Consider the following 27,021-nt stretch of genomic DNA (forward strand, 5'->3'; position numbering starts at 1 on the left):
GCAATGATTGATTCTCATTGAATCTCACCATGAGCTAGTAGAAACCAATTTGTTATTTTAAAATAAATTAATTCTTAATTTTGTATTTCTTCATTTAAAAGAAAAAAAATTGGAATCTTTATCAACACAGAAATAATTGAATTGTTTTAATTAGAAAAACAGTTTGTAAATTTGGAAAGAGATCGATGTCATCGATGTATCTTCTTATTTTGAGCATGCGATTCAGAATTATGAAAATTAAATTAAAATAAAAAGTTTTGCTCACTAAAAATGTTAATTTTTTGCACGTATTTAAGCAGAATTAATTTTTAATGTTAAATTTAAATGAAATAAAAGTTTTTATAAAAATTGCATTTTGCTAGATTTGGCCGGGTGGATTTTGGACTGGCAGGGGTGGCCGCGGGCGCTTTCGCTGGGAGGGGTCGCCCCTCAATGGACTGCACCCCGTTCGATTGTGTGGGGGGTGGAGGGGGCGGGGGTGGAAAAGATGAATGAAAGTGCGCAGGACCCGCGCCGCCGAGCAAAAAGTTCCCAGCCACCCTCGCTCGCTCGCTCGCTTCAGCTCTCGCTTCGCCCCTCGCCAGATCTCGCACCCTCAGGTACGTGTGTTCCACCCTGACCCTGCGGCGCCAACACACGACCCTGCAATAAAACTCCGCACCACCCTGCTTTTCTAGGGGCAGCCTCCGCGCGCCCTAAATCCTCGATCTGCTGAAGAAAACGCACAATATTCAGCTTTCCGGGGTGCGTATTTTAATTGGGGAGGAATTCAGGGGGCCCACGCAGGGGGCATTTCACCTACCCCTATTTTATTCAAATTTACCTCTCTGATTTATTTTCAATTTCATTCAAGATCCGCACATTCCAGACGTGAATCAATTTATTTCCCAATAATTTTCACAAAAATTTTACATTTTACTTGAAATAAAAATTTGGCATCTCAGAAAAAAATTTACATTATAAATATCAATAAATGTTATATATTGTTTTCTTTATAGCAATTATATAAATTTAAATTTTTTTTATACATTTTTGGCTTATTTTTTTAAATCAATAGCACATGCAGATTTAAAAAAAGTAAATATTTAAATCAAACTTGTTAACAATCTAATTTTTGAACTCAGTATTTAATTTTAATGAAACTTCAACTCTTTCAATCAATTTTGCAAGACGGTTTTTTAAATTGAAAATAACCGTTAACCGCGAGTCATCGCGGTTTAAATTGTTCTCATTCCCATTCAAAAACGAACGCTTTTGGAAAACTGGGTTAATAAACCGGTTTCTTTAAAATTCACGTAAAAACCGGTAAGAACGTTTCACGGTATAAACCGAAAATCTTTCCAATTTAAAACCGTCGTGTGTAAAAGCATAAGAAATGAAACCGGTACCTTGTGATTTATGAAAACCGGTATAATTTGCAGCAAAACAAAATAAAACACTAGATGGGTTTTTCCGAGCTCGACTTTCGGCCGAAATTTTCCAAATTTGGGGCCTCTGTCAGGAGGAGATGGTGAGTGTCCGTTCGGCGCCAACGTCACTTTCGGACTTTCCGTCGCCAAACGCGTCTTCGATCGCGGTTTTCCTTTGTTTTCACTCGTTTTTGGAGCGGATTTCCTTGATTTTATTGCTTGTTTGTTTGTTTTGACACGTTTCCTCTTTTCACATTCGGTTTGAGGATCATCACAAAATCTAAGTGGACAAATTAATTCATTTCTGCTGAACCCCAGTTTGTTTCACACTATAAATTTTAGTTTTTTTATGAAGTGTTTTTTTTTCTCTGAAAAAAGATTTTGCTTGGGCTTGCAAAAGCAGCAAAAGGTGCCTCGCTCGCTTTGATAAGAAGCAATTTGATAAGCGGAGGGTGGAGTTTGACGGCCGCAATCATTTTGATAACGTGTCTGTTTTTTCTTCTTTTTTTGCAGATGTGAGTTGCGCGGACCGTTTTTCTCCTCGGCCAAACTCTTGCTCCGGTTTGCTTTTGTCCGACGCGTCCCGCCCTCGTCACCATTCAGCGGTTTGTATAATTTTTTTTTCTTTCAAAAATTTGAATTAATTTTTTGATTCTCGCAGAAGGTCGTCGGGTGGGCCGCGGCCGCCATGGCCGGCAGCGCCGTGGTGACGAGGCGGCGGCTGGCGTGGCCGCCCGAAATGCTGCCCTCTAGGGAGCGGCCCTCTTCTTGCCCCGACTCGCCCCTGGCGCCCGCCCCGCGGCCCTCGAGGGCCCGCGGCCTCCTCGAGAGGAGGGGCTCCAGCGCCAGCCTCACCATCGACCTGCACCCTGCCCAGGCTGCTGCCCCTCCTCCTCAAAGGTCAACATCCAATCTAGCGCTATTTTTTTTTTAATTCTGCCAAAATTCATCAAATTTATTACAGAAATTTATCAAATAACCTTACTTTTGTTTATAAATAACAATTTAAAAAAAATAATAACAATAATAAAATTCAAAGAAAATGAAATAATTTGATGAAGTCAGTGAGATTTTTGAATGTTTGAATTGAAAATTTACTATCTCAAAAGTTTCTTACAATTAAGTTTAATTCCAATTCAATTTTAGTCATAAAATATGGATAAATAGCAAAATAATACAAATTTATTAGAAATTGATTTTTTTTTAATTTTTTTTTTTTTGCAGCGCACTTTTGGCGTCGGCGTCTTGTCGGTTGAGCCGGGCGCGACTTCGGGGGTGCCTGGGCGACGCCCGGGCGCTGCACGCGCAGTTCTGGGAGATCCCGTCCAACATCCCGGAGCGGCCGGGCCTGAGCGGGAGCGGCCCCAAGAACCGGTACCGGTGCGTGCTGCCGAACGAGCACTCGCGCGTGCGGCTGCTGCACGAGCAGGACCCCCTCGCCGCCTACATCAACGCCAACTACGTGCGCGGCAACGCGGGCGAGGCGCGCGCCTTCGTCGCCACGCAGGGCCCGCTGCCGCACACCCTGCACGACTTCTGGACCATGGTGCTGCAAGAGGCCGCCGCCGCCCTCGTCATGATCACCAAGCTGCGGGAAAAGGGCCGCCCCAAGTGCGAGCGGTACCTCCCCGACCACCACCAGCCCCGCATCGACGTTGGTGACATTCAGGTATTTAAAAAAAATATGATTTGGTCACAAATCAATTCCTCCTGAGCTGACCTTTCCAACGATGTGTCACACTTGATGTTTTAAAACAAATTTGAATTTGGTGGTGGGGGGTGATCTTTGGCCAATCAGATCGCTTCATTCATAAAAACGCCGTTTTTGCCGAAATCTCACAGTGAACCTGACTTCTTTGGTCACCAATCAATTCCTCATGACCTGACCTTTCTAACAACGTGTCACACAGAGTATTTTAAAGAAAAATCTAATAGGAATTAAGTATTGGGGAAAATTTTCCAGCCAATCAGATCGCTTAAATTATAAATTCGTAATTTTCTGCGCTAATCTGGCAGTGACCTCGACCTTTTTGGTCACCAATCCATTCCTTTTTGTGGCCTCAACTTTTTAACGGTCCATTATTTACATTATATACCACCGTAGTTAATAATTATCTTCAATTTAATTAGAAAATTACTGCTTTCGCCAATAAATTTGGCTTATAATCCTAATTCCACCTATTATTAAATGCTTTTTTGGTCAGAATCTGAATGAACGACCAAATAATACCTTAATTGTGTTGACATCCACTTTAAATCTGAAATCATCTCCATCAAAGTGAAGGATGCGAACTAAGGTTCAAAATGAACCAAATTAACAAAAAATGGAAATTAACGTTTTACAAGATACAATTGAAAATTAAAATTTTCTATTCTCTTCACACAAACAGTGTAAATTGTGTGCGGGAAAACTGACAATGAGTATATTTATTTTGTCTGCAGGTGCGGTGGCTGGGGTGTGAGCACCAACGGGGCTTCCTGGTGACGCAGCTGGAGGTGCGTCGCGGCGCGCAGCGTCTGCGTCTGCCGCACTTCTGGTTCACCGACTGGCCCGACCACAAGGCGCCCGAGGACGCGGCGCCGCTGGTGGCCATGGCCGAGCACGTGGAGGAGGTGCGCATGCGCGGCCGCGGCCCCGTCGTCGTCCACTGCAGCGCCGGCATCGGCCGCACCGGCTGCTTCATCGCCGTCGCCCTCGGCATGCAGCAACTCCGCGTCGAGCACTCGGTCGACGTCCTTGCCATTGTCTGCTCCATGCGCCAGGACAGGTCATTTTTCACTAGTTAAATTTTACCAAACTCGGTCATGATAAGAGATTTTGGCGGGAAAAGCGAATATCAACTCTTAAAAACTAACTCCGGTGAACTTTTGCTTTGTATCTAGAAAGATCGCCTAATTTTGAGGATACCTTGTGAATATTCCAAAAAATGTCGCTCTCACGTCAGAAGAAAACGTGATTTGAAAAATTCACGCGAAGAAAAATAAGAGAACTTTATTGTTTTTTTCCCCAATTTGGTCAAAATACTTCAGATTTTGGACCAAATTGACGGAAAAAGCGCGAATCAATCAATTTGTTTTCTTGCGATTCTGAGGTAACGTTTTGGAATTTTCTTATCTTAATTTGCTCAAAATTTAGCGATCTTTCTTAATGATGAATGAATATTAAAATCACCGTATTTAAGAAATAGAATACATGGTTTTTCAAGATGATTTCAAATTCATCCAGAATCACTTGCCTCTTTTTATTTCACGAAATTTGAAAATTGAAAAGATTTTGGATTAATTTTGAAATTTTCTTACAGAGGCGGCATGGTGCAGACGGGAGAACAGTACGAATTCATCCACCGGGCGCTGGCGCTGTTTGAGCGTTCGCTGCCCCCGGAGGACGCTTAGAAAACACCAACCAATTAATCAACACACACACACACACAGTACGTCAATTACTCAAGGCCCCACAGTGCCTGGATCTCAGCAGCCCGTGTTGTCTCTTTTTATTTTTCTACCTCCTTTGTTTTGTACTTAGGCCAAACTAACTGATAAGTGTATAAAATATGTGCAGAGTAAAAACGCCTCCCCTGTGTAGAAAAACCAAACTCAGAAAATCTGATTAAGTCGGTAAGAAGGAAGCAAAAAATAATCTAAACAAAGTCGGTCTCAGACTCTCAAAATATATCTATTTTTGTGTTGGTAATTCAATAAAGCTTGGGGCAGTTGAAGTGAGCCAGATTCCTCGGAGTGACGTTTCCGCCCTGCTCGGCGGCCACGGCCCTCAGGTGCTCCAAAAGGGGCGTGGTCACCTCTGCGCCGAGGGCAGACCCGATGCCGGGCAGCTCCGGGTGGTGCAGGCGCGCCACAAACAGGTAGAGCGGCTCGAAGGTGGCCATCGGGATGCAGGCGGACGCGCCCTCTGGCTCGGAGGTCAGCGTCTCGCACACCAGCACCATCGTCTGCAGCGGCGACTGCAAGCAAAAGTTGAAAAAATTAATTAAGAAAATTTTGAATTTTCCATCATCCATACATTTTCTGAGACCTAAGGCCATAAATCTTTAAACCTTCGAAAGGTGGTGAAATTTTATTTTTGTTGTAATTTTTCTGATTCTTGCACAAAACATGAAGTCCAATTAATAGGAAATTTAATTAGCTTTAAAAACCTCTCAAAGATTATTGGATAATTTTTGGCGCCAGAACATAAGAAAACGTCATTTTTTAGCTTTCCCTTTGTTATATCTTTGCTTGCTTAGGATTTGGAAGAAAATTTTAATTACAAAAAGTGTGGAACATTAAATTTTCTACAAATTTTGTCTGAAACATTTCTCTCTCAAATGATTTCCGTAAGAGCTAGAGCGAAAAAACCTTAAAAAAAGGACGAAATTTCAACCTTTCTTAAAACATTAAAATTTTTGGGCGCCAAATATTGTCTGATTTAAATAAACTTGATCAAGATTTGAAAGCTAATCAAATTTCCTATCGATTGACGTTGGTCTCATGTTGTGCAAGGAATAGAAAAATTAATACAAAAAATCAAACCTTACAAAAAAAGGTGAATTTTTACCTCTCGGAAGGGTAAAGCAGTGAAAATAACCTTTGGAAATATGATCTCTCAAATTTGGAATTAGTGTTTGCACCTGTGAGATGATTCCACTGGCGGCGGCGACGACGTGGAGCCAGGGGGCCTCCCTGTGGTGGGGGTCGGGGGCGGCGAGGGCCCAGACGGCGTCCAGGGCGTCGGCGCCGAGGCAGAGGCCCTGCCAGCGGCGCTCGAGGTCTCGGCGCTGGACGTCGGGGCGTCCGGCCTGCTGGCGGTGGACGACCTTGAGGTAGCCGGGGGTGAGGCCGCCGGGGGCGTCGAGCGGCGGGAACTCGAGGCGCTCCTTGACGGGCGGCTCGAGGCCGACGGCCAGCGCGCCGAAGTAGGCGGCGGCCCAGCGCAGCAGGTCGTAGGGCTGCGTGCGGATGGCCGCCTTGGTGAACTCCTTGAGGATGCGCGGCAGCGGCGGCGGCACCGCCAGCCGCTGCGACGCCAACCGCTCCTCCTCCTCCTGCGTCTTCAGCCGCGGGAAGACGCGCTGCACCCCCCTGCCCCCAGCCTCTTCCTCGGACAGCACCATTCCCTGTAAAATTTCCGCCAACATTCGTTTTAATTAAGTACACGTGAGGGAAGAATTGAAAGTTCAAATTTATACTTGTGGGAAATTTCCAAATTAAGTTTTTCCTCAAAATTTGATGAAAATTTTACCAAAATCTAATTGACAAAATCAATAGGTATAAATAAATATTGATCTCGTAAGAAAAATGTTCGCAGTTGAACTATTTTCAATGATATTGTAGGAAATTTTTTGTTGCGTTTTTAAAGTGCCTCGAGTGTACCTTTTGAAAAATGTGAACCAACCTTCAAATAGGCGACAAAAAGATGAGAGAAGTAGATCGGGTTGTCCCTGGCAAACTGGTAATCCCACATTCGCACCCCCTATTGATCACCGCGCGTTCGCTCCGTGTTTGGCTCAAGAGTAGTCATGGTAACATCGCCGTGAAATTTGAACAGAGACTTTGCATAGCCAGCGACTAGAGAGACCTAAATATAAGAATAAAACGCTTCGGCCTTCAATATTAACTCTAAATTTGTATATTTTATATATTTTCTTGTGAAATATGGAGAAATTCGTGGTGAATAAGGCGAGAACTATTCAGAAGTAGTTAATTCAGAGGAGCGTCGCAACAAAATTATGTTGAAAAGATTCAGTAAATACGAGGCACTTTTTTAACATGAAAGTCTCAAATTTTCAACGCAAGAAGCAGCATTCAATTGTTCAAATTTTTAATTTATAAATGAATATTTTTTTACATTTCCTTCATCAGATAGCGCGACAAATGCCAATTATAATTCAAATTTGGTCCATATAAAGTCATCAGATTTTTAATTTTGATGCAATAAAGACAAACATTCAGTTTTGTTTTGATTAAAGAAATTCATTTTTATAATATTAAATTATATTGTTTAAAAAGGAAAATATATTTACGGTAAAAAAATAATCATAAATAGCAATAATTGATTAATCATATTTTTGAAAATGAATCATTTTGTTGAAAATAATTGGTTTTATGAAAATTATTTGCTAAAATGTTTTTAGTAAAAACAGAATGAAAGTGGAATAATTCAGCCCCTGTAATTTCCTGAATTTTTCACTATATTATATTTTGAAGTATTTTGCTGAAGAGTTTTCTTACTGAGATCAATTGATGAAATTTCGGAAGTTTCAAACGTTTTTAATCGGATGCAGCAAACAATTCTGCATGATTTGGTCAAGTGGCACGCGTGGTTGGCGCTTAAAATTCGAATGGAGACCTTCGGAAGGATCGCCGAGGTGGCGCCTCTGGCGGCGAGCGGCGCAACCGCTAATTGGAGGCGGACCCTGCCTAAAAGAACGAAATCGAATTCGGCCGCGCGACACGATCGGACGAGAGATGCCGAAATGGAGCTGAGCGCCGACGCCGCCCTGCAGGAGGCCATCGGTGAGTGTCGGGGGTGGCGCCGGGGGCGGTGGGGGCGGCCGAAACGAGAGGCGTGCGCGGTGCTCATGCACGATCGGCGGTAACCTTTCTCGCTCATCGTCCTCAAACCTCCTGGAAAAAGGGCGAAACAAGAAAGCGATATGCGGAAAAGATTTGAATGCTGGGGTTGTTTTCAGGGGTCGACCCTTCTTCAGGGGCACGCTTCGGTGGAGGGGGAAGGCACTGTTTCCCGAAAGGTCCAAAATACTAAAAAGTTAATTACATAATTTCGTTCTGCGTGCAATTTTGCCAATTTTGTTCCGCCTGCCATGAAGGATGAAGCAGTAAAAATTGTGGAGTTTAAAAAAGAAATTAAAGAAAAAACAATTAAGTATTTTAATTGATAAAATTAGAATAGGGGTAATTTATGGGACTAAGGAAAGGTTGAAGAGCATTAATGAATAATTTTGATTTAAATAAAATAAAATTTTGATCTAAAATATCAAAGGACGAAAATTTAAATTTAGTACTTTTTTCTATTTTTTAATTTCTAAGAAGAAAGATTCATTTGCAATCGACTGAGTGTTTAAAAAGTGAGGCCTGCGCGACCTTGTGAGTTGCTCTCGTAATTATCCGATCTGGCCATATCTCTTGACAATGCATACAATATCCAGATGCCAACTTAAAGCGGCGCTCAACAAAATTTCTTTTCAACTTTGTCAAAGATTGATTGTTGGCGATCGATTTTGGCTCTTTCTCTCGCATTGTTGCGTGTCTCCCTAATGGAAACGAAAGTCCTTTCAAAAAGCCCAACAATAGCTTTTCTAGTTCTTTTGTCGAATTCCATTGTGAAAAATCCGCTTTGTTTTCCGCGACTTTCGTCAACAACGATGATTAATTTGTCGAAAACAAGAAACTCGTGTGATAATTTGTGTGTTGCGCGTTTTCGTATATAAAAGGGCGGTCAATTTAATTATATCTGCAGGGGGATGATTGTGTCATTCACTCGCGCGCGCAGGCCACCCCTTTCATCAGGGAGATTTCAACACGCGACAAGCCATTTAATTAATTAATCTAAAAATAAACATCATTTTAGCCCCAAAAACCCAACGATTTCTTACAAACAATTCATTCTCAAGGCAAATCAAGCTTTCTACAAATTCATTTAAAAATTGATCCCAAATTTAAAACGGTTTTTTTATGTTCAAATGAGAAAAATCTTTATGGTTTGAAATAGGAATTTTTATTTTATTTCGAACCGATATATCTTCAATTTGTATTTAATGAAAGAGATAAGCTGAAAAATTTTATATTTTTAAGCTAATATATTTGTTAAAAGAAACATTGGAAATAACAAGGCTTTTTTTAATTAAAAATTGGAGCAAATTTGTGCAAAAAAATGTTTATCTTGAGGATTGTTTCTTTCTAAAAGGTTTATCAAATTTAACTCTACAGTTCATTAGATATGAAAAATTACAAAAAAATTGAATTTTAATATTTTGTGTTATTAAAAAGAAAAACATTAAATTTATATAATAAAAAAAAAAACATTTAGCTTTCTTTCTTTCGATATAATTAGATTATTTTCTTTCAAAGAGACTGGAGTTTCATGAAAATTCTTTGATTAGAAGAATAATTAAATTGTTTTGAGTTTTCAGCAAAATTTTTCGTCGCGTTTTTTCAGATAACACAATAAACATGAAAATGGGTTGTATTATAACAATAAAATTAACACCGAAAAGTTATTCATTCTTCATGTAACTAATGGCGACAAGTTTTGTTTAGCTGGGGGACGAGAAAAAATTAACGAAATTTCGTCCGAGCGAAGGGGTTGGGGGAAAGAATTCATATTATACATTTTGGTAAAATTTATTTTGCCGGCGCGCATTTAATTTTTAATTGTTAATCTGGGCACGCGATTCGGATTCGAGACAGGCCGTAAATAAAACGACATGCGACTTCTCAGCGCGCGTCCCCATAATAATAATAATGAAATCGCTCATCATGCAAATTATTGTTTTGTTCACCAACGACCGCCCCCTCCATTATTGCCGCTGTTGGAATTCAAAAACTCAATTATACACGCAGCAACCCCAATAACGGTCGCTTCTTGAATTTTTTATAGTAAAAAAAGAACAAATCAATCAAATTTCCTTTAAAAATTTCAACATTTTTATTTCTTTATTTTGATTGAATTTGCTAAAATTCATTGTTTAGCATAAAAAAATGGAGTTGGTGGAAAAGAATATCGACCAAGGGCAGAAAAAATGGAATGTATAAAGCGATGGAAACGATAAAAAACGTCTCCATGGCGCTGTGGCGATATGGGAAATAAAATAAATCACGGAAGCATTTAACGAACAAAAAAAAATGTATAACTCGGGTAGTTTTTTCCGACGACTTCGATTTCCGTTTTTATTCCAACCGACATGGAACATTTTTGCCCGTTTCATTCACGATTCATATGGAAATGCTGTCGTCGCACAAGAAGGAATTTCAAATTCGAATCTGTTTGGCGAGCGTGAGGCTCGCGTCAGCCACGACCAAGGCGCGAGCGAAAGTATCAAGAGTGGAAAAAAGGTGGCCGTGGGAAAGAAAATCTCGACCCACACACGCTGATTAATCGCTAATGGCCGCGGATAATAACTTCTTACCTCAGAAATGTCCATCTGCAGACAAAGTTCTCGGCGGCGATTTGAAAATTTCAGCCAACAATGCGTCAATTTCACTGCAAATGTGACAATCGGGAATTTCTTTGAAATTTTTATTGTTGCAATAATTTTGTTCAATCTTTTCGTTCTATTTAATTTTTTTGTAAATTCTGCTAGGCTCAAATTTGAAAGAAAACATCAGAATTTTTTCTATTTATAAAATTTTCAACATTACAGGAGATTTAAAAAAAAAAACTTCAATAAAATTAATTATTTCGGCTCCCGTTGGTCCTAGAATAAAAATCTGGATGCGACTGAATTTGTCTCGTCGATCTCTACAATTGGAAATTAATATCAAGGTCAAAGGTTGAAGTTCAAGTTCATTCATTTCAAAATCAAAATCTTTAATCATATTTCAGTACGTGTATTAGACTAAAAGTCAAATTTAACTTACCAATTCGATTCCTCGTGAAATTTTACGTAACATAAATATGTCAATATTACATTATGATCATTTTTATTCAAATTTATCAAAAAATTCAAAGATTAAAAAACGCGGATTTTTGCCCCAGCGTGGATTTTATAAAATCGTTGATAACTTGATTAACGTTGGTTTTAGACAAATGTTGGTAATGACAAAACATGTCCGTCTTGACCAGACCAATTGAATGTCGTGCATATTATTGACCTTAGGTGACCTTGGGTCAGAGGTCAGTGCGACCCTTGACCTTAAATGACCTGAACCATGAGTGTGATACATAGTTTGAAAGATCTTCTCCAGAGGATAGTTTTAGCCTTAAAAATTTTTGAAACTTTTCAATTACATCATTTACTAGGTCTTTTTTTGTTTAAAAAATTATTTTTGATTAATCAATTTTTTATTAATTTAATAAAATTTACTTTCAGGCCAATGGAAATTACTTTGCTGGCCCAAATATAATTGGGAAAATTTCAAAGCAGAAATATCAGATTTTAATTAAAATTTTAGCAGATTCATTTTTTTCATTTGCAAATATTATTGAAATTTCTAACAAATTCTTTTCCACAATTTCTGTTCACATGATCGCGTTTTTTGAGTCGACTTTTCTCTTGTTGTTCCGGAATGATTTAGATTCTCGTGTGCTTAATAGAAACTGCAGCAATATAATACAATAATTTAATGTAAAATATGGAAATCACGAGATGCATATTCAATTGAATTACGAGCGATTATTCGAAACTACCGTTCAGCCCTAAAACATCGCACGAGATGGAATCAAAGCTGCGCGATTTATAAATCTTGATTCAGCGCAGTTGAAAAACGCCCAGCGCAAGTGCACGTCTTTTATTTCTCGTTGCAATCGACAAGTGCGGGTCACGCATTTTGTTCTTGTTTATTTATTCACACGTGTTTTTTTTTTATTCCCTTCGACCGATGCACGACCCGGAAAACATTGTTTCCCTTCTTTGCTCCAATTAAAAGGCAAAAGAAAAGCTTTCTCTCGCGGAGCGAAATTAATTCATCACCTCGGAACGATTTCGTCTCGATTCTCTCCCAGGGTGTCAAAATCAAATTCTGTTATTAATGAGCATCACGCCGACAGCCGCGGCAATTTGTCTTTGCACGGAAACAATCTTTCAAATACATTTGATTGATTCAAAAAATAAATTAATTTAATACGGAAACAATCATGACAATTGCAAAAAGTTCAGGTATTAAAGTTTTTGATTAAAGAGGACGGAACCACCTCAGGGCAGCAAAATCCGCCACAAAAACTCTTAAAGATGGTAAACAGAAAATTGGCGTAAATTTTTGAAATATTTAAGGTTGAAGAATGTGGGTTTTTGCAATATTTTTTTTCCCGAGAAAATGAAGCTAATTTTTGAGCTCTTTAAGTTTAATTGATTTCTACTAATAAGTATCAGAATAGTTCATGATTTTGGTTCTTAAATTATCCAAGTAATGAAAAATCTGCATATTTTTAAAATTCCAGTATGACTGGAGATAATTAAGGGTTTCAAAATTAAGGTATTCAAAATTGAACAGCAAATAAATAATTAGAGGAATAAACATTTTATTTAAATTGCTAATGTGTAATAAATTCAATTAAAGTTATAAAGATTTACATAATTCCGTAATGATTGATTGATGAAAGAAATACAGTAAAAAAACTACTCAAACTTTCACTTTTATACCATGAATTAAAAATGTTTTGTTCGACCTGTTGACAATCGCAATTAAAACAAAGATAACGATCTGCGAAAGATTGGAGCGAGAAAACAAACACGGATACGTCGTTTAAGATAAGCACGCGTGTTTAACCTTTTTGTTGTTTGTGCGCGATTTGATCGTTGCATTATCCAGACAATTAGCGCCGCACTCGATGTCACGCGTGGCCGCCCCCGGCCGCCCCCAGCTGACCCACCCCCTCGCGCAGCACCTGCGGCCTGCAACGGTCTCTCCAATTTGTTTCGCCAGCACAAAACCAATTTGAATTTCTAATGAGAGAGCACGAAAAATATAATAATCGAGGACAAAAAGTATAAGAAAGATATAAATTAGTTTTTTTCTAAGTAAGGTGGATGCTTTTAGCTCTTGCGTGATGCGATCGAAGGGGTGCAGAAATTAAATGTCAGATTCCTATCTTTGGCACTTTTTGAAAGAAAATAATAATGTTGTGCTTAATGATGCGACGTCCTTTTCTGTCAAATCGCAGTCGTCGACTTTCTTTTCTTTCTTTTTCGCCGATCATTCGAGAAGCCGCTCCAAAATTAACGAATACAAAGTGCAGGAAACAAAAGAAAGACTAAACAATTTCTAAGAATTAGCCTTTCTTCAAATTTAGCGTGATTGTTTTTAGAAAACGCATAAAACTTAAATTTCAAGAGAAATTCAATCCAAACAAATACAAAATTATTGGTATGGTAAATTTTCCCCACAAAATGTCAAATATACATTTCCATATAAATTTATTATTTTTCATTTTGTTTTAAATTAATAAATGAATCAGTTAGTTTTGCAATTTGCCTTCAAATTTTTGTCTTAATTTGAAAAAGTTGTGAAAGTTTGCTTAAACTTTTATTCAGATTCAAAAGTTTGTACAAAGAAGTATTTTTATTTGCGTGCGAGCCGAATAAATTGGTCTTTCTCTTCTCCCGAGGGAATGGAAAATTTCATCGTTTACTTTTCCTCTCTTTTTGGTTTGGGAACGGCGGCGAGGGTGGGCAGGTGTGAGTGCGTGAACCTGCAGGGTGCGTGCTCCGGCCAATTTGCCTCCCTTTGCTTCTCCATTACCCGCGGGGCCAAATTGCCGAGTCAACTGAGCGAGTTTTTGTTTTTTTTTCCTTCCTTTAAACGCGTCGTAAACACGCCGCGCGCGTTTTGAATAATCGGCCGCGGCGCGCGACTTTTGTTGTGTTTCTCTCGCTGATTTGCTGACCGTCATGGCTGCAATTTCCGAATTTTTATTGCCCTTCTTTATTCGTCGGCCGGCTGCGGAGGAAAAAAGCTGCAATGCGCGTTTCAAAAACTACTCCGCCACCTGCATTGCACCGTTGAAATATGTGCAATGAGGACGCATTTATTTTTAAATTTTAATCATTTTGTCAGGGTGAGAAACATAGTTCTGGAAAATATCATTTTTTTTGTTAATTGAATTTAAGGTCTTTGTTATTAATTTCAACACAAAACTTTTCAAAAATGTTATTAAAGAAAATGTACTTAAATAGTTAAAAAAAATCTAATTTTTATAATTTCAAAACAATGAACTATAAGTGATTTTTTTTGCTATTTTTTTTCTTCATTACATAGCATTGATTAGAAAATGATTTCAATTCCAAGGAGGGAGCAACAGAATAATTGAATTCAATAAAGAACCTGAAAGAATTTAATTTTTGAAAAAATTAACATTATGATTCTTATGAGAATTTCCTACAATATAATCTTTACCACAAAATTGACGGAAGAAATGAATGTTGATAGATTCGATGGAGAAATATTCCAAGTATTCAAATAAAATAATGTAAATTGAGGCAAATTTATAAAATAATAATTTCAGAACTGAAAATAATGTTTCATTTTTAAATGTTCTATTCAAAGATTGCAAAAACTCCAAAAAATGTATGATTAATAATGGAAACTGTATTTGAAAACGGTTTTTTGCATCAACGAATTTTCCAAAAGAATTGAAGATTTACAATTGAAGTTTGAAATATTTTAAAAGATAAAAGAAAGAACAGAATTTTGGAGATATTTTTACGTGCTTTTTACTGAAACTGTAAATGAAAATATTGGCTTTCAAGAATGAAATACATAACAACATATTTTTTACTCTTAATTCAGAAATTAATTTTTCAAGAGTCATAAAACTCATCTTTTGTTTTTAATAATTGATCAAAAACTTCAATAAAACCCGGAAAACAGAGCCCGAAGAATATAAACAGAAATTTCGAAGAAGCAATTCCAAAAGTTTTCAATCAATTAAAATAATTTTAAGCAAGTTTAGTTTGTTCTTCATTATTAACTGGCCAATTTCTTCCCTCTCTTATTTCAATAGAAATGTTGATCTTGATGAATTTTCTGTGTCATTTATTTAAAGACGTCGGAGGAAAGGAATTTGATTGATTGGATGGCTGCGCGCATTTTTGTTCCTTTTGTTTTGTATTCAGCCGAGCCGAAAAACGCGCTCTTTGCTGCCGACGGCGCGCGAAAAAGAGCAAAAAAAAATGAATTAATATAAAAGCAAGAAAATGGCAAATTGCCCTCGCGTGTGTCATTTCGGGACTGAAATCTACAAGAACAATTAGGGCATAATAAGCAACGAGCAGCCGCACTTAAATGCAAATGCGCGTCGAAAGCTCAACAAGCCAAAAAAAGGGAATAAATAATAAAGGGAGGGGCGAGTGCGGTGGTGGGGCGGCGGCGGCGGCGGCGGCGTCGCCCCCGCGGCCTCCGGCGAAGGATCAGTCGCGAGGCGCACCGCCATGGAGTACCACGTGTGGAGCCTCGACGAGCTGCCCGCCGCCCCCGCCGCCCCCGACGACGACAAGCAGCGACGCGCCCCCGAACACAACCCTCGCAACCCCCGAACAGGTCTGCAGAGAAATATTTCAATTGAATTTCTTTAAAAGACCAAAAAAGTGACTAAAGTGAAATTTCAAACTAGCGAATTAAAATTAATTTTAATTTCAAGTAAAAATCGGCTTAAAACACTCGATTGAAATAAAATTACTGGATCAAATGTCCTTCAAAAAAAACTACAAAATCCAAATGTTTCTTTAAAATTGGTAAATAATGCTTGAATGAAATTTTCCTTTGAAATATTGATTTTAATCTAGTTTTTTAAGGGAATGATTAATTGGAGTATTTAACTTTCCAATTTATTATGAAATTCTTTTTTTTTGCATTTAAAAAGCATTTGATATATCTAAAAATAATAACTTTCTGGTCTTAAAGGGGGAAAATATTTAAATTTTTGCTCTAAAAGTAAAGTTTTCCGAGATCAGGAAGACGCAAATCCGAATTTTATTTAAAAAGTTTCAACTTCAAGATAAAACAAAACTTATAAAAATGTAGAAATTGAAAAAATTTGCATAAAACTTTTGGTCATATTTTTGCACCAAAACAAATTGAGTTTAATTAACATTAACCAATTAAAAGAGTGCATGTTTCCTTCTTTCCGACTTTTTTCCTTTTTGCATTCGGTCGTTGAAATCTCCACGCTCCGTTTCGCGTTGACGCTAAAAACGCTCTTCTTTGCGATGCCCTGGCCCATTTCCCTCTCAAGCTGCGAGCGCGGATTGATTTTTCAGCGTGAAATCAAGCAAAACAGTGTCACTCGTTTTTCACCTCTTTTCTTTCTTATTATATTCGCTGCAAATTCGAGTGTCTCGCGTCTCATCGAGTTCACAAACGCGCTCACTTTTGCTCACAAAAGTGCTCTTACTTTTTTTGTTTCAAACGAAAAACGAGCTCTCTTTACTTTCTTTACACAAATAAAAATCAATACTTTTTCTTTACCCCCTATTTTGAATAATAATTTCAATATAAAGAATCAAAAGTGTTATTGGATTATATTTTTATGAATTTAGATTAATTTGTAAAAATGTTAATCTTTTTAATTTTCCTTTTTCTAAAATGTCTGCAGTTTCAATTTTATTTGTTGAATTTGACAATAATTTTAATTTTAAATAAAAATGGTGATCAGAATTTCTTAATAAAAGGATCAAAATTTAGAAAATAATACAAATGAGAATTTAAATGAATTTGTAAAAAAATGGATAATTTTACAAGTTTAATCCGCAGATTAATTCAAATTGATTTTTAAAAAGTTTCAGTCCACAATTCAAGTTTCTTTTTTGATTTTCAAGATTCTCGAAGGTTCCAAATCCGATCTAAATTGTTCTGTTTGCAACGTTTATCGTGAGCTCCCGGTTTTTTGTATTAATTCCGCGCGTTTTGTTTCGTCTGTGCTGTGAATAGATGAAATGAATTGAGGGCGATCGCCGAGGACAAACGGATCGAATCGGCAGATCTAAATAGCGCGTGACAAAGCGGCGGCGATTAAAGACCGCGCGCGGAGATGGGCTTTCTCTCCCACGCTAATGCACCTCCTCCCTAGCTTTTTTCGCCTGCAATTTCACTTGCTTTCCTCCTCAGAACTTTGTGAACTTTGCCTTCCGAATTGCTGCAGATCGCGGGTCCATTCTTTTGTCAATTCGATCCACGCTCTCCATCTTTAATCTCACAACAAAATATTATAATGTTTACCCAACATTCACTTGCGATTTTTTGCATCAAGCGAAATAACTTAATAATGCTTGTTTTGCAACGAGTTTTACTGGGAAAAAAATTCAATCAAAACCGTTGCTATGGGATCAGGTTTGGAAATGAAATTTTTAGCAAAAACTTTCAAATTCATAATAAAATAAAATTAATATTTCCAGTTTCGGTAGTAAAAAGGTTTTGAAATTTTGCAAATCTTTCCCTTTTTGTCAAGCACTAAATTATAATTTGAGTAGATAATAGTGAGGAACGTTTCTTAAAATAATAAGCATTCATTAACTTAAGTAATTTAATATAATCTAAAAATTATCCACCAGCAAAGTAAGTTTTCTTTGAAAGTAAATAATATGATTTAAAACAAATGAATGAGAAACTTTATTTACAAAATCTAAAATTTAAGTGTTTATGTGTTTTGAGCTAAAGTTAAACTCTCCATTTCTAGAGAAGAACCGAAACTTCAGAAGTTTTTTAATAATCCTTTTCCGCCTTTTCCTTTTTCAAATCTCCAAGTTAAATTTTTTGCAAAATTGGTATAAACTGCAAGAAAATGTAGCTAAAAAGAAATGTGATTGATTATATAAAATTGATAAGTGAATTCAACAAACTTTTAACAATTAGAAGATTTTTAAAAACATAGAAGCTTTAAATTCATTAAAACAAAAAATTGAGTTTTTACTAAAAATTGTTCTCAAAATAATTGTTGTTCCTGCTTTAGCAAGTCCTTGACTTGTTCTTTTCCAATTCAAAAGGAAATATTGTATCGAAGCAGAAAAGTTGGCTGCTGGTGTGATAGAAATGGCTGCAAATTGCGGCGCAAAAGATGTGAGAATTTCCATGCAGGCAGGGCAGGGCAGGGCAGGGGTCAATCGATTACGGCAGGGGTGACCAGCAAAGATGGAGGTCAGCCGAGGGGGCTGTGGCGCGGGTCGATCGGAAGGAAGGCCGCGGGTGCGGGGCGCGTCCATTGGCTGACCAATGGAGGGTGACCACCCCTATCAAGCTGCAACCCCCGCTGCTGCATGTTTGTTTTGCGCGCGGACACGCGGCCGCCGCGGGTGGTGCGCAAATTCGTCTCCAGGGGCAACTCGTGCGTGCGCCCACCTCGATCGCCCCCCGCGCATTAATTTTATTTCTCTCTTGAGACTTTCAAAACCTACACGGCGACTAAATTGCTGAGCAATCAAAATCAATTCAAGTTTGTTGTGCAATTTTAGATTTTTTTAATGGGGAAATCAATTTTATAATCAAAATTACGACGAACTTTTCCTTTTTGATGTTTTTTTCTTCTGATAAAAATTAGTCAAGGAAAGAAAAAAAGTCATGCCAGTTCCAAATTTTAATATTCAAAATAAATACACATTTTCTAAAATTACCTTTAGAATTTTTGTAGTAATTTTTCTATTTCTTGTACAAACATTGAGAGTCTCATGTTGAGATCAAAATTAATGGTTAGGAAATTTATTTAGCTTTGAAAACATGATCAATTCACTTAAATCGGACAATTTTTGGCGCCAAAAAGTTCAATCGTTTGATCACAGGTCAATTTATTTTTCATTTTTATATGGTTTTTTAGCTGTAGATTCTGTGAAAATTATTTTGGATAAAAATGCTTCAAACAAAACTTAAAGATATTTTAATTTTGCATACATTTTGAATTAAACATTTTCTTCTAATTGCAAATCATCGGAAGTTGTTAATACGGAAATGTTGAAAAATGAGGTTTTAGCTCAAACTATTTAAAAAATAAAAATATGGTAACTTTGGAAGGTAATTTTTTTTACCTAAGAAAGAAGGAAATATAAAAAGAAATCATAATTTTGGTCTGGCATGTAAATATTTTAGAAATAGGGCAAAAATGTTATGATTCCTGGACGAAATGAGCGTTTTTCACTCAAATTTGATTTTCGACAATTTTTGCTGATTTTTTTTTCATTTGTCGTAGCTCGCGCTGATTTTGTGGGCGGCATCGACAACGAGGCCTTGGACTTCAGCCAGCTGGAGGACTTCATCAACGGGGACAATGACCCCTCCAACAAGTACTCCCTTTTAACCTCACATTAAGTTTTTTTCTTAACGAATTTTGCTCAGCTACTTTGCCGACACGCTGGCCAACAACGAGAAAGTGGTGGCGCCTCGAATGCTGGTGCCCCCGCCGCCTCCGCCGCCCCCGGTCTACAAACCTCACCACGACGCACCCTTTGTTCCACACCCGTGAGTTCTAAATTTCTACTAAATTTATTTTCACATTTATTCCTTTGGGAAAATGCTATTTCTTATTGTTATTCAATTTAACTTTTTTTACAAGAATAATTTATCAATTTTTTTCATTTTTATGAAAAATTTAAAACCATGAAAGTTTGCAATTTTTCCAAATTAATTATAATCTTTTAAAAATCTGCTTGTTGTAAATATTTTATTTGGGAAACTGAATGAATTTCTTCAGACACAACTTGCCCGAGAGCCCTCCCGACTCTGGTTCGGAGCCGCCGTACTCGCCCCAAGAGCAAGGGGCGCACTCGCCACGTGAGTTTCCCTTCTTTTTTCTTATTCTCATTTTTCCTCCACATGTACTGATTTGTGATTTGTCGGAAAAGAGCAAAACAAGACGGCGATGGCGTTGCCCGACATGCTGATCCACGACTCGTACAAGTTGGCCGCCTCGCTGTTCCCGCCGCCGGCCGCCCCCCTGCCGGCCGCCAGCCCCCTCGTCCAGGTACCCCAGCAGCTCAGCAACCCCGTCTACACCACCCTGCAGCCATCGCAGCAGGCCAAGAAGAGGAAGTTGTCCGACGGCGCCAACAACGTCCAGGTCAAGCAGGAACCAGGTAAGATTTAAAAAGAAAAAAAAATTATTTTGTCGAGAATTGATAAATCAACCCTTATCTTCTTTTTGCATGTTTCCCAAATTCAGATTATATTTCGTGGAAACGTATAATGTGGTATTTCCAAATCGGGAAAATATTTTTGTCTCTTTTCTCCAAACAGCTTCAGCTTTTGGTCGTTGGTGGCGCTGCGATCGCTGATTTTTCAAAGTTCGCAGCGCCACCAACGTACAAAACCAGAAGTGTTTAGGACAAAAAGATCATTTTTCTTCATTCGTAAATGTAACATCGTGTTTTTACAAGATTTATTATGCTTAAAATTTTACGATCATTCAGAATATTAATAACTTATTTTTAAATTGCCTATTTCAACGTAGGCCATAAAAGTTTGTTCACTTCGATCACACAAAAAATGAGTGCTCTTAAAAATGAATCTTAGTAATTTGGTAAAATTCGCTAGAGTTAAGGTTAAATTAGGAATTTAAAATGTTTGTTTTTGAACGTTTTCAGTCAAATGCTCCCCGGAGTTGTCACCGGACTCGAGTTCGAACCACACGGGCGTGACCGCAACCGTGCTCGACTCGCAGGACGACTACAGTTTTGACATGGCGAGCAGCGACGCCAGCTACCTGGACGGCGCCTACCAGTGCATCAGGTTCCAACCCTTCCAGCAGACCTCCTGGCACACCCTCTGCGACCACGAGTTGAAAGAACTGTGAGTCTCCTTTTTATTCAAATTAAATTAAACTAAATTTAATTTAAGTATCCAATTGTTGTAATTGTCTTTTTTTCTAACTAATTGTGTTGCAAAGTGTTCAGGGTTTAATTTTTATGATGTTTTTATGAATCTGTGGCTTTAAAGAATGAAATAATATCAACAATTTGACTTTAAATCAGAAAATCGATTTTTGAAATAAACATTAATTTAATTATGATTTTTGAATAAATTTTTGCAGTCCTGTTCCGCACTACAGGGTGGACGCGGACAAAGGCTTCAACTTCTCAAACGCCGACGACGCGTTCGTGTGCCAGAAGAAAAACCACTTTCAGGTCGGTTGGCGAACATCAAATAAACGGGGGTTGCTAGGCAACCGCCCTGGCCAGTTTGATCGATTTTTATTGAATTTTTTTGTTTTTTGTTCAGATCACGTGTCACGTGCAGCTGCAGGGGGAGGCGCACTTTGTGAAGACGGCCGAGGGCCTCAAGAAGATCACCAGTTTCCACCTGCACTTCTACGGGGTCAAGGTCGAGTCGCCCACGCAGACCATCAAGGTCGAGCAGAGCCAGAGCGACCGCAGCAAGAAACCCTTCCACCCCGTCCTGTGAGCACCAATTTTTTTCCTAATTTTATTTTACGACTTTTTCCCTCTTTTGAAATTTGAAACGCAGAAATAATAAAGCGCCAAGTGTTTGCTCCAGGGTTGACCTGCACCCCGAGCAGCTGACCAAGGTCACGGTGGGCCGGCTGCACTTCAGCGAGACCACGTCCAACAACATGCGCAAGAAGGGCAAGCCGAACCCTGACCAGCGCTACTTCTACCTGGTGGTCGGCCTGCACGCCCACTGCGCCGGCGACTGCGACTACCCCATCGTGGCGCAGGCCTCGGAACGCATCATCGTCAGGGTGAGTCTCTCCCCTATCCCTCTGACCTGGTCCTGCGCACCCCCACAGGTGTGATTCTGATTGGAATCGAACCTTAAAGGGGGCGTGACAACTTTTCGAAGGTCAAAATTCTACAGTTTTTGTAACATTGTTTCAACGGGGATTAGCAGAAAAACATAAACTAAAAGATATTAAAGATAATTTCAATATCAAAGTTTATTTTAAGGCGGTCACTGAAAGTATCCAATATCAATGAAAGTTTAAAAACTTGTAAAATTACTTTTCCGCAAACGGTGATAACTTAATTTCTTTTAGAGTTACAATGAAATTTCTAATGACAAAAAAGTTAGCCTCGTGACTTTAACTATCGAAATATGTATTGATCATCCAGGTCAGGTCACTGAAGGTCATTGACCCCCGTGACCTAGGACCTTATTAAATGGTATATCAACAAATAATCATAGATTAATACATCATTATCAAATTTCTTTCAAAGTTGGCTCAAAAATATTATTGTTGCTCCCTTTTTAAAGGTCTGAGGTCTATGGGGGTCAATTACCTTATTAACTTGATCTGGATGAACAATACCTTGTTCGATAAAAAAAAGTCAAGAGAATCACTTTTTGTAATAGACATTTTGTCGTAACTGAAGCAGAAACTGAGTTATCGCTGTTCTTATTAAAATTCATTCCTATTTTTCACGGTTTTTAATGTTTCTTTACAAGTTACCGAAGCTCATCAACCCCTGTGACCTCAGAAAAGGATATAATAACTAATGAGGTTAGATAAAAAAAAACCGGCTAACTTTTCAAGCGATCAATTTGATTATGGTGCAATTTTGACTTTTCCAAAGTTTATCAAAGGACTGAAGATTTTTTTATTTATTTTTTTTTTTTTAATGAAAACAAAAATGGTTGGAACTGAATTGAAAGTTTTTCTCGAACGTGAAGGCGTCAAACCCCGGCCAGTTTGAGAGCGACGTTGAGCTGGGGTGGCAAAAGGGCCAGACGGCGGACTCGGTGTTCCACGCTGGCCGCGTCGGCGTCAACACGGACCGGCCGGACGAGGCCCTGGTCGTGCACGGCAACCTCAAGCTGACCGGCCACCTGGTGCAGCCGAGCGACGTGCGCGCCAAGGAGGCCATCGTGGAGACGGACACGCGCCAACAGCTGCGCAACGTCCAGCTCCTGCGCCTCGTCAACTTCCGCTACGCCCAAGACTACTGCGCCCACGCCGGCGTCCACGGACAGCCCGCGGACACGGGCGTCATCGCCCAGGAGGTATCGTACTTTTCTCCCTCCCCCTTTTATATTTTCCCCTATGTAGGGGAAACATACCTTGGAAAGGTGGCGAGTTTTTGAATTTTTGTAGTAATTTTTCTACAACTTGTACAAAAATGAGACCAACGCCACTCGATAGGAAATTTTATTAGCTTTCAAAATCTGACCAAGTTTACTTAAATCAGTAAATTTTTGGCGCCAAAAATTTCAATTGCTTGATCAAATGTCAATATTTTATCATTTTTGTATTGGTGGTTTAGCTCTAGCTGTTTTGGAAATCATTTTAGGGAGAAATGTTTCAAACAAAACTTGTAGAAAATTTAATTTTGCACAATTTTTGCATTTAACATTTTCTTCTAAATCCAAAGCGAAAAAAGTTGTAATAGCGGAAAGGTTAAAAAAATGATGTTTTTCTGCTCATAATTTTTAACGTTTCTTTAAATTATTTAAAATTTGATTATAATTTTAAATGTTGTGATTTATTTGTCTTGTATGCATGTGTAAATTAATAATAAATATAAAATTATTTTAAGTTTATAAAGTTTGCATTTCTTTGCGGCCCCGGTCATTTTCTATCTGTCTTGTCTGCAAACCGAAGTTAATTTTGACTTTGGCGATTTGAACGCAGGTGCAACGCGTGTTGCCCGAGGCGGTGAGCTCGGCGGGGGCCGTGGTGCTGCCGAGCGGGCGCCGCATCGACGACTTCCTCGTTGTCAACAAGGACCGCATCTTCATGGAGAACCTCGGCGCCGTCAAGGAACTCTGCAAGGTCACCGACAACCTCGAGTCCAGAATCGGTCAGCTCGAGAAAATGCGCGCCAAACGGGTAGACTCGCTCAGCAGCGCCGGATCTGGTATGTATTTAATTGTCAATTACACTGATTCTGATTTGGGAAGATAATGTTTCCTTTTTTTTTGTAAGGTTTATGATAATCTTAAATTTCAATAAAATTTATCCCCTTTAAATTCATTATGAAATTATGAGAACAATAACGGTGAAAAATCAACATTATATAAATTGAAATTTCGTGTATTTGTTAATTAAAAATGCAAATAATGAAATTGATTTACATTCTGGTAGAATAAATTGATATTAAAAATATCTGTTAATTTTTCTCTCCATTCTTCAATGGCTTTGGCACGTTAATTAAATTAAAATTGGTTGCTTAGTGACGCAAAAACGAAGAAGGGCGCCTGACGAGTCGCTTTGGTGCTCCAACAGGCTGATCCAGGTGACCCTAATGCTGCTAATGTTTATTATGGCCTTTTGGTGAGTTTTCATTTAATTAAATGTGTAATGAAATTAAACTAATTTTAAATCTAAAAGCCTGGTTGCCATGGCGACTCTCTACTTCCTCGAGTACCAGAAGCGGAGCGACGTCGACCTCTTCAGGCACTCGTACAGGTACAAACATACCTAAGAAAAGATTAGATTTTGATTGAAATTTTTGCAGCCAAAAGATTTTGTCTGCGACGCGGCGGCCGACGAGCAGGCCGACCCGACTGACGAGCGTGGCGTCGGCGCCAACAATGGTTTGGTTCACCTCGAAGGCGACGCCCACCCCCACCACCAAGAACGTGGTGGACGCCGAAATCGACGCCGTCCACCAACCACTCGGCGAACCGCCCGACTGCCTTGACAAAACCTGTCCGGTCAGTAATTCCGAGATAATTGATTTGATTATTTAATACGTAAAAAATTGTTATTCTTGCAGGTCTATTGTTGCCTCGGGGGCGCCAACGAGAACCTGGACGACGTTCGGACACTGTTTGACGTCACCCCCGGCAGCAACAAACTCGACTCTGAGTACTCCAAGGGCACCAGCAGCCCTCCTCCCGTCAAAGAGGTATCGAATTTTATGAAAAGAAGACAAGTTTTATAAAATCCTCATTTCAGCGGCTCCGAAGTTCGAGCAATGAAGTTTTGGTTCGCAGAAGGCGCAGAGAAACAAGCCATGACACAAACGGACTCTCTTTCTCTGGTATGAAATATAAAATTTGACAATTTTCTCCTAAATTGGATCAAAAGTTATTCAGATCATTCTGGATTTTAATTATGACAATCATTTCCAATGAAAAAAGTTTAAATATCATTGTTTGATCAAAATCAAAATAAATTTGTGCATTTTTTTTTTATTCTGAATTTATTTGAATTGGAAGCTATCCAGAACTTTTTCCTTTGTGAAATTTAAATATGACTAATTTTCAACCTTTGAAACAAACTTTGCCACCAGAAGGCGAAAATCATTTCCTTCAATTGTTTCTGACAGAATCTCTATTTGAGTTTTTGTATAGAGATTTTAATTTTTGAATTAACCTGAAATAGTCCAATAACTTTGGTTCTCATTGACTGAGACACGTTTTCTTCTTGGTTTTTGAAAGACAAGTTGGGAATAGTAAGACATTGTTTTGGTTAAAAGAATATTGATAATTCGGAATAATTATTAAATTTTGTTTTATTAATATGAATTTTTGGCGTAGGGTTTTACAAGAAATTGTTTTAAATTTCCAAAAATTTCAAATTGAGATTCTGAGACAATGATTTTCAGCTTTTCTTTCTCTGTCTGGCAAATAAAAAAAATCAGCATTCTAATTGAATTTGCTCCGGGTCAATACTTAACTTGATGGAAACTAATTAAGTAAATTAATAATTTAAATAAATCCATTCAACTTTTGGTAAAAATCTAATTGAATTGCAATTGTAGAACTGGGAGTGCTTGGAATCCAGTTGTCCGGACGCCACTTGAACGTGTCTCTGGGGCCGTCGTTCTGCGACCACGATTCCTCGGAGGTGGACAAGTGTCTGCAGGGGGTGGCGGCCAACACAAGTCTGGTGGTGCCCCTGAGCGCGCACCTCCCGCACGCGCACCTCGCCCTCTCCTTCACGTGATCAATTTAACAAAATGCAAAAATTTTTGTTCCAAATCAATTTTTTTACAGGCTTCCGGCGTCGCTGCAGGAGCCGGTGGAGGAGTGCGAGCCTCTGGTGGAGGCGGCGCCGTGTCCGGGCGTGCAGGCCGAGGCGCCCGGCCCCACCGTGTCCCCTCAGCACTTCACGCTCGACGTTTCGCGCTCCGTCTCGGCGCACTTCCGCTTCAGGGTGCCTCTCACCTCCCTGCAATACGTGAGTGAACCTTGCTTTCAAGCCAAAAAGCGCTGGTCGTGGATTTAAAAAAAATATTATGAGAAAAGAACAAACAATTTGCAGTTTTTCTTAATTTTGAACTGAAGCAAAATGGAAACATTCATTTGTTTTTTTTTTTTACATCAAAGATTATTTATAAAAAACCTAAAGGAGATATTCTTAATTTATTGTTCCTCCTTGAAAGAAGAATCTTAGAAAAAATTTAGCCTAATCAAAGGTGGCATATTTTGCTAGATTTTTTTTGTATTTTCACCACTGAATCATTCGACCTCTCAGGGTTGAAGAGGAGGTAAAAAGGAAAATTTTTGTTCCAGCCGCATTTCTGTACCTCAAAAAGAACCTGAGGTATTCAATTTTTAAGATAAAGCTTCAGTTGCATTTTTCCAGGAAAGTTAACTTTGTGTGCCAAAACTCAAATATTCAGCCGATTTTACTGAAGAAATCCACGACTCTCGCCTGCCGAATCTGTTATTATTTGGCCCGACTTTTTAAAAAAATTTGTCCATTTCCAGGACGTGTGCAAAGCGGCGGCGACCAAAGTGGGCTCGGACTTTCTGGAAGTCAACATTAATGTGCACCGAGTGTGCGCCGAATAAAGACGGTCCCGATGTGATAAATGACGAGCTATTTTTCCACCCCTTCCCTCTGCACCAATAGCCGGCACCATTTAGTCATCGTACGTGTACAAACAAGATCTCTGCTCCTACTATTAAATCCAGATTATTGTATAAAAACATTCAAATGCTAATTATTATTATTATTATATGGAATATATCACAATTGTAACCAGTCATTTGTTAAGTTTTATCGTGTACCTCGTAGAGAATCAATAAAATTGTCTTTTTAATTAATCGACGC

At 38.8% G+C, this 27,021-nt stretch overlaps 3 protein-coding genes across 9 annotated transcripts; 2 read left to right on the forward strand and 1 right to left on the reverse strand.

The window, feature by feature from the left end:
- The first annotated feature begins 528 nt into the window (after positions 1-528).
- LOC132203878 (receptor-type tyrosine-protein phosphatase R-like) lies at positions 529-5,002 on the forward strand. Its single transcript, XM_059632029.1, has 6 exons — positions 529-599; positions 1,923-2,014; positions 2,071-2,309; positions 2,634-3,078; positions 3,852-4,177; positions 4,712-5,002. The coding sequence occupies exons 3-6, from the start codon at positions 2,098-2,100 to the stop codon at positions 4,800-4,802; spliced, it is 1,074 nt and encodes a 357-aa protein (XP_059488012.1). The 5' UTR covers positions 529-599; positions 1,923-2,014; positions 2,071-2,097; the 3' UTR covers positions 4,803-5,002.
- Positions 5,003-5,101: 99 nt separating this feature from the next.
- LOC132203879 (ropporin-1-like protein) lies at positions 5,102-6,897 on the reverse strand. 2 transcript variants are annotated; one of them, XM_059632030.1, is made up of 3 exons: positions 6,799-6,897; positions 6,035-6,520; positions 5,102-5,368 (listed from the first exon to the last, which is right to left on the reverse strand). In XM_059632030.1, the coding sequence occupies exons 1-3, from the start codon at positions 6,865-6,867 to the stop codon at positions 5,102-5,104; spliced, it is 822 nt and encodes a 273-aa protein (XP_059488013.1). In that variant the 5' UTR covers positions 6,868-6,897. The 2 variants fall into 2 exon arrangements, with proteins under 2 accessions (XP_059488013.1, XP_059488014.1); XM_059632031.1 differs by having other exon boundaries at positions 6,777-6,844.
- Positions 6,898-7,799: 902 nt separating this feature from the next.
- LOC132203984 (myelin regulatory factor) lies at positions 7,800-27,014 on the forward strand. 6 transcript variants are annotated; one of them, XM_059632171.1, is made up of 19 exons: positions 7,800-7,919; positions 19,255-19,348; positions 19,401-19,523; positions 19,756-19,835; positions 19,907-20,137; positions 20,645-20,849; positions 21,091-21,184; positions 21,279-21,457; positions 21,525-21,759; positions 22,671-23,018; positions 23,647-23,872; positions 24,189-24,288; positions 24,346-24,423; positions 24,473-24,671; positions 24,734-24,865; positions 24,916-25,000; positions 25,724-25,904; positions 25,959-26,142; positions 26,676-27,014. In XM_059632171.1, exons 1-19 carry the CDS (start codon positions 7,880-7,882, stop codon positions 26,757-26,759), a joined length of 2,898 nt encoding a protein of 965 aa, XP_059488154.1. In that variant the 5' UTR covers positions 7,800-7,879; the 3' UTR covers positions 26,760-27,014. The 6 variants fall into 6 exon arrangements, with proteins under 6 accessions (XP_059488154.1, XP_059488156.1, XP_059488155.1 ...); XM_059632173.1 differs by having other exon boundaries at positions 22,689-23,018; XM_059632172.1 differs by having other exon boundaries at positions 21,543-21,759.
- Positions 27,015-27,021: the final 7 nt, after the last annotated feature.

Source organism: Neocloeon triangulifer, unplaced genomic scaffold (assembly GCF_031216515.1).
Source record: "Neocloeon triangulifer isolate White Clay Creek 2 clone unplaced genomic scaffold, ASM3121651v1 ptg000020l, whole genome shotgun sequence".
NCBI classification, from domain to species: Eukaryota; Metazoa; Arthropoda; class Insecta; order Ephemeroptera; family Baetidae; genus Neocloeon; species Neocloeon triangulifer.